This window comes from Buceros rhinoceros, unplaced genomic scaffold (assembly GCF_000710305.1).
Source record: "Buceros rhinoceros silvestris isolate BGI_N320 unplaced genomic scaffold, ASM71030v1 scaffold1534, whole genome shotgun sequence".
NCBI lineage: Eukaryota > Metazoa > Chordata > Aves > Bucerotiformes > Bucerotidae > Buceros > Buceros rhinoceros.
The window spans coordinates 18,543-30,318 of NW_010408578.1; the positions used below are offsets into that span (position 1 = coordinate 18,543).

At 37.2% G+C, this 11,776-nt stretch overlaps 1 protein-coding gene across 1 annotated transcript in view; it reads right to left on the minus strand.

Moving 5' to 3' along the window:
• Positions 1-1,003: 1,003 nt before the first annotated feature.
• CERKL (ceramide kinase-like) overlaps positions 1,004-11,776 on the minus strand; it is a 45,581-nt gene continuing 34,808 nt past the window's right edge. The window contains exons 6-13 of the mRNA XM_010134890.1: positions 8,740-8,814; positions 7,143-7,320; positions 6,794-6,862; positions 6,433-6,461; positions 6,240-6,348; positions 3,225-3,321; positions 1,863-2,038; positions 1,004-1,085 (exon numbers count right to left, since the gene is read on the minus strand). Of these exons, the coding sequence (XP_010133192.1) occupies positions 1,004-1,085; positions 1,863-2,038; positions 3,225-3,321; positions 6,240-6,348; positions 6,433-6,461; positions 6,794-6,862; positions 7,143-7,320; positions 8,740-8,814 (815 nt within the window). The remainder of the gene's footprint in view (positions 1,086-1,862; positions 2,039-3,224; positions 3,322-6,239; positions 6,349-6,432; positions 6,462-6,793; positions 6,863-7,142; positions 7,321-8,739; positions 8,815-11,776) is intronic.

The following is an 11,776-nucleotide window of genomic DNA, read 5'->3' on the forward strand; positions in this document are numbered from 1 at the left end:
ATAATACTCAACTGCTTACTGAAGAAGGAACTTAAAGCAGCTCGTTCTAACCACGAGTCAGTACGTCTTCATATGATTATTTGCCAGTTGCCTTCTGAATGATTCATAAACAAGTGACCAGAGGAACGTTCATTATCCCAGAGGACCTGCAGATGGACACACTTGTTGGTCCACTACTTTTCACCATCTCAGAGAAAGCCCGTTCCCAGAAAGAATAAAGTTTTAATTTGCTGTCATCTCAAATATTTGTATTAAATATTTAAAAAATCCCAAACACTCAAAAATTGTTTATGCCCTATAAGGAAGTTATAAAAATGTAAGTAAACTCTAAGTTATTTATCATAACTTTTTTCTCAGCAACATAAAAACTGTTCTGAATATTTCAGTTCTAGGATAGATAAAATATTTTAAAATACCTATTTTGTACAAAAAGGAGTCTTTAAAAATACATTTCAACAAAAGACATATAAGACATCAGCATATTCTTTTCCTGTTTGACTAGAAACAATTTGAAAGCCAATGATTAAATAAAGCCAACATTAAATAGGAGAACTAGAAATGGAAGTATTTGATCTAATAAATAACTCTTATTTTGCCACCTTTATCACAAGGTGGTACCGTGCCTCCCTCGCCAGCTCAGTTTGAACTGAGTTACCTGAGAACACGGACAGCAGCAGCAGACTTAGAAGTATCTCATGCTACATTTATTGCAAAAGCTAGAATAATTTTAAAGGACAAAAATATTTTTTTCTGTTCTGATGAACACTTTTCAAACCCCAAATTTATAAGAGACCCATAAGATCAGTTTTCATTTTTTCTTGTGAAGCCTGTTTCTTGATAGTTAAATACAGTCTGATAAAAATAAGACCAGAAATATTACAAACATCCCAGTTAAACTTCTGCTACAACACCTGAATTCAGTGAGTGAATCGCTGGACCCTGGGGATGTGGGCAGCGAGGAGGGCAAAGGGTTCCTTAACACAGAACTTGCAGCGTGTGCCTTCTATATGCAATTGCATGTCACTGGGGAACTCTCCAGGTCATCAGTGTTCACTCCATAGAGATGGATCAGTTGAGGGTGCACCCTGTGACGTGGGAAAGTCAAACTTTATCACATTTCATTTACACTTGCAATGAGTGTGCCACCTTGCGGGGGGGAACCACAAATAGATATAAACCCAGTGAAACTGGGTGAATTCAATTCCTGTAAGGTCATCTTCAGAAGTATCTGTTCTATATCCTGTAACATGACCTGCCTTTTATTTGATGTACAGACAGTCACTGAGCTCAGTGCCTTCAGCTAATCCTGTGTGCATTGCAGAAGAATGAGCCACCGCCCGTTTAATTCCACTGACAATCCTCCCATTTCCCCGTGTATTCAGTCTCTCTCTTAGACCCCAGATATGGAGACTACTCTCAAGCAGAACTGCTTCCTACAATTGAACAACTACATGGTTTTTGATTAACCTTTCACATTCTGCTTTTCAAGCAGGAATCCTTATCCCAAAAGGAGTTCCTCTCAGGAGTCAAATAAATCTATACACCTATTCCCTCAGAAACAGAAGGGTCAAGTAACACACAGAAAGAAGTAGAGCTGGAAGCTGATGAAGCACCAGAAAGGAAAGGCCCTGTGGGTCATAACAAACCTTTCCAAAGATGGGCACAAGGCAACAGGACAGAGGCCCAAACACTGGCAGAAGGGAGCCAGACTGTGCAGGGCACGGCAGTTCTGTTCTCCTAACATTTACAACACCCAGTTTGGGTGTCATCTCATCTGTGTTGTATGCGGTTGTAATACATTTAAGATGGCAGTACTAATCTGTTACCGGTGTACAGTCCATAAACGTAATGCTTAGCCTTACCGAACATGAACCTCGGATGCTTCTTTAATTAAGTCGCCATCTATGTTCCACGGGTAATTTCCTTCCGCAGAAGCACCATTCGAATATGTATTTTCTTTGGCATCAATCCCACTTCTAAGCCTTGGCTGTACTTTTACTTCTCGAACTGTGTAGGTCTCAACAAAGGGAAAATTGAACTAAACCAAACACAGACATGTATTAAATGAAGATGAAAGATACAGGTGGTAGCTTAGCAACAAAATGGATTACTTGAAATTAAAAAGCTTGCTTTTTTTTTTCTTAAGTAAACGGGGACACTTAACTCAAGCTTTGACCACATGAGGCATTCTATATTCCAGCTAGCCTGTATAGATTAAGATGCTATTTTTATCCTAAATAGTGCCTCAGAAAAAATGGTGCTGTTCCATTTGCATTCCCGTATCGGACTTGCTCAATCTACAAGGTGAGGTGGTAACATAGCACGTGCTTTCAGAATATGTGACAGTGCAAGACGAATTTTTCCTGTGCTCTGTTTGTCTTTACCAGTAATCCTGTCCTAAAGGAGGCTAGTTAGAATTCTAATAAACAGTCCTCTTAAGTTTAAAGGAGGGTCCACACCTCCTTCACTAATTTCTAACTACAAAGGCAGAGAGAAAAGCAAAGCCTCCCTCCAAAAGCATTAACTATTTCCTAAATGCAGCTGTTAGAGCTGTCACACAGAATTGTCATCCACCTCTCCCACAAACTCTCTGACTGCTGATGAATTCAAACCTAAACCTTCTTGTAAAAGTGATTTCACATAATCCTGAAACATTTGAGTGAGTACCAGTGTGCTTCGGCCATGCATCGGGTCTTCAGGGCAGCAGTAAGGCACTGTGTTTGCATGCTTCATTTTTCTCTTCAGAGCCAGAATAACGACCACAATTTTGAAATGCAGGTCTGCAAACATTCGTAACTAGATGGAATTTGTAGCATACCTGCTACAAATCAGTGGTCGCAATCCACTGATACCAGCATAGCGTGAAATTATGGGCTTCACCCATTTCTGACAAAGAGTGGCATGATGTCCACCCAGCCTGTGTTCTTGATCTCTGTACCACGCAAAGTTTAAACACCGTATGCATTTCCTTCTTTGTGGTGAAAGAGCTTTACACCCATAAAACTATGGTACGACACAAATACAATTTAAACCACAACAGATGGGCTGAAATAGGCTAATCGGTATTAGTCTAGTGATTTTAGAAAGTCAGATAAAAAGGGGGCTAATGTATTCTGACAGGAAGCTAAGTCTCCTTATGAGGATGCTAGCATTAACTCTTGCAGCATGTCTACCTTCACAATTAACTGTTCCTTTTGTAATCGCCAGGAAGAAATTAACAGTACCTGATTTTTCACGCTGGTGTATCTTTTCAGATGTTTTATAAACTCTGTTCGAGAAGTATTTTGTACAACAATAAGAGCCATGCTTCCATTATTCAACCTGAAAAGCAGACCAATTTAGTTTCCAAAAGAAAATTCATTAATTCCAAAGTTTGAACAGGCTCTTTAATAGTCTAGATTAAAAAAAAAAGCTAGCAAATTAATGGAATAGTCCTAATGTTGTTTTAAATATTTTTGCCACACGCCTCCCAGATTGATATAAACTATGTAACTGAGGTTATTTACCATTGATATATTTATAACATAAACTGTAATAATAAAATTGCACTCCCTTATCAACATCCATACTTTACCGAACAGAACAGATATAATTTTAAAACCCCTGCTTTTCTACCGAACAGATGGTTTTTAAACATTGGGGATCACAAATTTATCTTTTGATTTTTCTCTCCAGTGATGTATAATGATTACCATAAATGCTGGGAGGCAGAGCTTTACCAAGAAACCATCCCCGCGATGCACACAAGCACATCCCCATCGTATAACCCAGTGCAGATGGGTTCGTTTACCTCTTCCATTAACACACTGCTCTGACAAGAATCCTGATCCTCAACTATGCCGCTATTCAAACTCTCTTAGCAATTCTTACACATTTCACAAAGCACACAGAAGTTAAAAACTAAGGGAATTTTGTACAAGATAAAAGTCATACGCTAGGTATTAATCGAGAAGAGACCCTACAGATATCCAGTCACCATTGATATTTTATCATCTTTGAGAATTTGGGTCAGACAATGAGCTAGCACCAATTCAGAGATTCCTTAATGCAACTGTACCTGAACCTCAGTGCAATCATCCCTAAGTCTCGTTTAAGTTATAGAGACAAATCAATGTTCAGGAAGAGTGCCTGATGACGTGACAATCAGTGCTGAGGTTGTGTTCTATCTAGAACATAAGAGTCTCCTGAATAAATATGCACACATACATTTATTATTCAGCTTGCATGCTTGGGAAATACGTTAAGAATTTTTAAAGAAAGTGCTTCCAGCCTAACATCACAGATGTCTCCCCACTCATAGCTCTCTAGCTGTGAACAACTGTATCAGGAATGTTCTCAGACTACAACACAGCACAATCTAGGATGGTAATTTTCACACAAACATTAAACAAGTCACTTGGTATAGCATTACTTTGCTGATTGAGAAGACAGTGATGGTAAATTGAAAAAGTTGCCTCATTGTATTTGCTGCAAGAAAAGAGCACAGCAGGCTACTGGGCAACACATTCGGTACTATGGCCTTCTATCTTCAGAGATGACTAAGAATTCTCGTTAATTCTCTTGAAAGTCCAATCTGCAGTGAAGCACAACACCTATGTTGTAAGAAACAAATGTCCCACATGGCTCACGGAGCACACAGTTAAACCTATCTTGGTGTGTTTCTGCAAATCTAGATGAGCATAACTAGAGTTACAGGCAGCAGTCAAAGCTTTCATTCCACTTCAGATGTCTTCACGTGGCAAAAACCTCTTGGGGAAAATAGGAACCGAGTGAGAAACCTAGCTGAATTTAGCTGATGCTTCCATAATGGATCTCGAGTCTCTAACAATTAGTGCAACACTTGTTTCCCATAGTGAAAAGCCTTACAGTCAAGACACTATGCACTGTGAGAAATGAAGCGCCTGTCTCAAGAGTCTGCTCTTCCTACCCTACTAGCTGACTACATTCCTAAAATTATTTGGAAAAAGAAAGGAAAAAAGAAAAAAAATGTCCTTATGTGAACGGATAGGGGGATCCACTGAGCAACTGCACTGTGGGAGAAACAGGCTCATTCAAACCTGAGTTGTCATAAAATTCACTGTCACTGAGAAACAGGTTCCAGAACAGATGGAAAGAGAAAGTAAAGCTAAAAAAGAATAATTTCTTCAATCCTTGTCAGAATTTTTCTACTGACTGGTATATCACACACTAAATGCTGAACAGCGTAAGTTCCTATGAGGGGACAGCATCAGGGTGCTCTCTTGAGGTATGTGAGGCTTAGCAGGACCCCTGTAGCAAATAAAACTGCTTAATAAAAGTTTCATCAAAAACATTTGTTTCTATATAGTCTCCAAGAAGTCAAATTCTACCAGATCAGCCAGTACTTTTGAAGAAAACTATGTGGTCAGTTCTAAGGCATTTTCACCTAATGATAATCAAATGAAACAAAACAGACTCATTCCGTAAACTTCCTTGCGTGTTGGTTGTTTTCATTTTTTTAATAGATATATGCAAACACACATCTATATGAGTTTCTGCACTTTTGTTTGAGGGAGCATGTTGTATTTCATGTACAAAGTTTGTATTTGCTATTCCACTTGTCAACTGGATACATCAAGTACAAATATTTATCATCCGATAACTGTTTTGATCACCACAAAGCATGCTCTCAGCCATGAGGTAAAGGCAACGTGAGTCAGTGCCAACAGCCAGATCACATACTCAAATTTGTTTCCCAAAACCTGCATGTAGAAGCTGCATTTCCCAAGTTCAGGGGAGGGGGGAAAAAAAAAGAGGAGGGAGAATAAAAAAAAAAAAAAGACTGAAGACAAGTGTGAATTCCAGTTCTTCATAACGGGAGAAAGATTCATACTTCATTTTTGCTGGCTGTAAAGCAGAAGATGAGGGGCACCTTTATAGTTGAAAAAATAAATAAAATCCAAGAACGAGGTTTCTACATACAGACTAATCCTGTGACAGATGACTGCTTGATGACTACTACTTAAGTCAGACTTGCCAACTAATTTAATCACAGCAATTATCCACTCATTATTCTAGTTAGACTGCTTGACCTTATTTGCCTGATCCAAAAACTGATTACAATTCCTGGGATTACCGAGTCTGCTGCAGTCCATGCTCCCTCCCCCATTCCAGAGGGACTAGACTACCTAAATACAGGCTCGTGTTCTCAGAAAAGCCAAGGTCTTAAGGCAAGATGTCAGAATTTATAGACATGACTAATTCTCTAAACCCCTACTGACCTCGTATTAGGTGCCAAGCCTCTTGGTGCCATTGAACACAGACAAGGGATTGCCATAATGCTCACATTCAGGAAGTGACCCTGAATTTTCTGCCATTGATCCTTGCTACCTAAATATAACAGAGTAACTCTGTATTACTCCAGTTCAACCAGCCACAGTTCGCTTTTAAATAATCAGAAAAGCAATAACTCACCCTTCTTTACAATTCTCTCTTTCTTCTTTCTAAAAAGGTGTAAACACAGAAGTAAAATAATTTAAAGTCCTTTTGGCACGTTTACACAACATCTACTTCAGAAAAAAAGTAAAATATTAATGTCAATGAACAAACCAGTAATACTGAGTGGACGACAGCTTTGTAACAAATCCTCTGTAGTCTACAGGGTACATTTTACAAAGTGAACAAGCTGGCAGTTGTCAAATAAATATATTTTTAAAAAAAAAAATACTGTTTTACCTGATGATGAAATTTGATCAAAATCAAGAATGTGATCAATTTTACCTTTAAAGACACATATTTTTGTAGCTTCAGGATTGTTTGACTCTGTTTTGCTTACCTGTCATTCTCATGGGAGTCTTCCTGGGGAATTTGTAGCGGTAAAAATGATAATTCACAATCTTCTGGCCTAGAAAATTATTGATATTTACTGACATGTAAACCAATATTCTGACTACTAGACAGACTTTGATCCAACTTAAGATGATTTTAAGGAAATGCTGAATATACAGAATTTATCTCCTCTTTAACATCTAAGAGGGGTATACATCACATCTGAGTTAAATCTGGCTGCAGTTGAGAAGTCAATATAGCTAAACAACTGTTGTCTATATTTTAACCACATTAATCACTGCATTTTCCTCAAGGACAGGAGAAATACTAGAAAAATACAACAGCTCATGCCATACTTAAGATCCGCCAGTGTTTTGATAAAAGCAAAATCCTTCCGCTGATTGGAGGGCATCCAACGGTGTTTTTCAGCCAAAGCTAGAGTCCTTGCACCAAACCCAAACATAGCCGAGAACCCAAACCGCAACAGCTTGCTGGGAGTACTGAAAGTACAGACATCTACTGGTTGAATATGTCCTAAAATTTCAAAGACAGAGATCAGAAATTACAAATAACAACTGCATTTCAGACAGGATACAACTTCCTTTTTCACCTAATTGCGGGGAAAAACCTCCAGACTCGTCTCTTTAGGAAGTCGGGTTTTACTAACGGAAACCAGAATCAGCCTAGATATAACAGCGGCTCTATAAAAGCAGTCATTTCAGAGAACAACATTCAGATGCTCCAAAATTCAATTACTTCATCAGGTTGCAAAGGGTCTGACTCAAATCTAGTCAATTTTTCAACAATTAGTATCAAAGGAAATGAAATGTTGATACATAAATATTTGCAACCATTTCACCAGATATTCATAATGACTTGAATATTGTCATGGAGGAGACAGGGAAGCTCTTAAATATAGGTTTTAAATGTCTTTATGATTACAGCTATGGAATTTAGATATCTAATACTTTTCAAGGTAGAGTAAATAATTTTTTTTCTCTAAGAGAACCTGGGTGGTTTCCATGAGATTGAATGTCCCTGATTATAAAAGAGGTTTAGATTTTGCCTGTGCAGATCTTGCTTGTGTATTACTACCTACGAAAGAGAACAAAGGCTCTTCCACTGCTGACTGCGAGGTCTAGAAACAGGCACTCAGGATGGACCTTACTCATTATTCTTTTTTTCCTTTGGGGGGTGGGGGGTAGGAAGTGTCCTAAAGGAAAACTGCTTTGAGAGGAATGTTAACATTGCTTAACTAAGTATTGCCTATTTCCTAAGGCCTGAAAACAAGTTTTGCACTAACAACCCAGTTTTTTCCTTTTAGCATAATGAAATTTTCACATTCGAAAACCTATTTGTTGTGCAGACCAATGGCAAGTGATACAGTTTTTCCTACTAAAAAAATTTTCTTACAGAAACAGTTTTTAAAAGAAATGCACATGGAGATAAAAAAAAGAATTATACTTTTTCAGAAACAAGACAATATTTTCCTGAAAAGTCCAGTCCTAACCACTTCCTCAATCTGAAAGTATTGCGTATTTTCCTATTGCCTTCAGCAGGTACGTCACATTAAAATAATCAAGTGATTAGGTAACCAATCATTGCATAACAACACACACAGAGTAACACTATTCACACAGTCAAGCCTGGAGAAGGTTACTTGTTGCATTCAAAGAGCACCAGTAATAGGGCGTGAATGCCAGACATTAATCCACAGCAGATTTTAACTACCAGAAGTTGAGGTCCACAATCTTTTCTATAAACTGTACTCAAGAAACACAACCTTTCCAGTGCACTATAAATCAAGATAGAAACATTTGGGTTTAAAAGTCTTAGAATACAGTCTACATTGATCCAGCGTAACGGTGTGCCTTTATTAAGCCACTGGTTAGGACAAACTTCTAAATGCTGCTTCGTTATTCAAAATCTGACAATGTTTGTAAAAATATTTACCCATTACAATGTGCAACGCTGCAGTCACTACATGCTTAATACCATAGAGAGTATGTGCCAAAATATTAGTAGTACCTGTAAAAGCAAACACAAACTATTGTAAAAATACGAGAGATACAGGATAGCAAGAAAAATAATATATACAACATTTTTTTAAAAAATAAACTGAGACATTTACTGCATTTAGAAAAGAAAGCCTCCCCCCAAATTACTTAGTAACAGCAGAAATACTGAATAGTACAAATGAAAACCGTTACAATTCCAGAGGTCTATAAACCCTCTGCAAACTCATTCGTAAATGCCATAAAAATCAATGGGAGGGGGCGGGGGGTGGACGCTTTGCAAAAATTGCCTTATTTTTTTTAAACCATCTCCCTAAAAATCACTTCTTCCACACCTAAGTATTGTACTGAGGAAACGTACTTGTCTACTAAGAGATATTTGGGGAACATTTTTAAGTTGGAAAAATAATATAATACCCAGCCAGTGTAAAACTGTATGTTTCCCAGACAAAGTTCTGCCACATCTAGTCTAAGATAGCTGCTGCACCTCTTGCAGGCTACATTTTAGATTCTTAGAAGCAGCAGTGAATAAAATCAATTACTGTACATCAGCTTTACATACAAGAACACATTAATGACTGAAAACCAGAGAGAACATGGAATTTGACTTGTGTCTGTCAACTTGTTGACTTCCATCCAGTGCATCAAAACTGACCCATCTAACTTGTCTTTGTCCCTGCCTGGACACTGGCAGACCGGATGTACTACTAGTCAGAAGAGGTTAACGTATTTTGAAACAAAGGGAATGAGTATAAAATCAGCTGGTAAATAGAAGAAAAAAGAACTAGCAACATCAGCATGGAGATGGAAGAGAGAGTGGAAAACTAGCTATCAGTTTGGGAAAGAAAAAAGAAAGAAGCACGGCTCTGGAGGGGCATGTTTGGTGGTGACTGACTTGTCAAGTCACTTGTATAAGAAACATGGATGTACTTGCAAATTTTGCCTTTCTGCTTTAATGTGCAGGACATAAAATACTGCATGACTTAAACATAAACTTATTTTTAAAATCCTGAACAAGGAGTGGTTGCATCTTTCATAAATGGGTATAGATTTAACAGAATTTCAAGTTGATTTTTCTCATTGATCATAGCTCTGGCATTTCTTAGCCAAGCAGCAGAGTCATAAGATTCAATTCTGCAGTAAAGAACTATGGTCTGCCTCCACACAGGCAGACTATTGAACTCCTTCATATTCCTGATTAAGGGATGAGTAATTCAGTAACAGATTAATTAAAATAACAAAAATTTTAAAAGAACAATTTAGAAGCTAACATTCCATAAAGGAATGAGTTAATTTAGGTTTTAAAATAATTTTGTTGTTGCTTGAATTATTTAATACGTTACAGCAGCAACAGACAATTCTGGATGATAAATTTGCCTTAAGTTTTACGGAAGCGCCTTTCAAAAGAAGTCTTTCAAAAGTGAGGGACAGAAGAGAGGAAAGGGAAAGACTATCACATTTCAAACAAGAAGTACTCTTGTTTGAAACTCTAAATAAGCACTTTAAAAGCATCATGAGCCAGACTGAAAAATTATGTTCACCCCAAAACTCTGCAATCTTTGATGTCACATTAATGGTAGAAAAAAAAAATACTAAATTTGGAAAAACTGACGCACATAATTACAAAGCTGCAAAGGCATCTTGTCATTCTTATTCACAAGAACATGCTTTGATTTTTTCAATATTTTATCTGCATAAGAATTTGTAAAATAACTTGGAACTGTATCTCAATGTCTCACAGAGCACCTGGTACATCCTTACAGCACCTTAGTCTCTGAAAGCAATACACAATGATCCGAATCTCGCAGAGAGCCTTCGTAATGCCAGGGAGAGGAGCTCTGAGTAAGGCTCTCAGGGTTCCTACTGTGTGAGGAAATAAGTGAGGTACGTGTATTAAGATAACAGATATAAAACATCATTTGATCTTTACGTCTCCTGTGGTACATGGAAGAAGCCAGGTTATATACAGTTTTATTCTTTCAACAATTCAAAAGGAAATGTAATTGCATTCACAGATTTCAGAATTTATAGGTGACAATACTACTAAATTTTTTCTTCTCCTCCTGAAAAAAAGTAATGTTAAAATAAAACCAGCAAATTGGGATTAGGAAGTACTTTGAAAGAAGAATAAAATTCAAAAGCAAAATGAAAGTCTTTGCTTTTTTTTCCTCCCCCAAATTTCTCTCTAGATAAACTAACAGGAAGTCCAGTTTATTAAGGATATTACAATTTCAATCATTTATATCCAACAATTTATATCTCAACTCAACTAAAAGTAATGTGAACTTTCCTTTCTGTACAATACTCATAAAAAGAAAAGCCAAAATTGTAGTTCTAGATACCATTTATATGCAAAATACAGTGTTTTTCAATTCAGTAAACATAAAATACAGTTCTATAAGGAAAGTCAAGGGAAAAAAAAATTAGGCTTGACCTAAAAAGCAATTCTTCACAGAACGGTACAAGTATATGCCCACCATCATTTCATGTTTGGATGACATACAAGATTTAAACTCTAGATGCAACTAATTCTGCTTAGCCAGTGAAGCTAAAGTAGCAGCTCAAAAATACTCAAATATTGCCTTGATCAAATTTTTGCAACTCATATCAACTTTTGTGGGTACCTCTCCAAAACAAACAAAATCACACACACAAGCAGCAGATATGACAAGCCATGCAAATCATGTTTATTTCCTGTATATTGACAACAGGAAAGTTGGTATTCTGGAAAAAAAAAAAAAGAAAAAAAAGAAAGAAGAAACAAAACAAAACATTTTTCCTTGTCACTGAAGATTAAGCTAATAAAAGGGCACAAACTGGAATTCACTTCTGAAGATCAGGCTTGGTATGTCTTAAAACTAAGATTCCTAAGAGTGATTTATCAATACAGAGGGCAGCAAGATAACAAATGACCATGGCTGAAGACAACACCAATCTTCATACTGACTTTAATGACGGTTAAACCTCATTCCTGC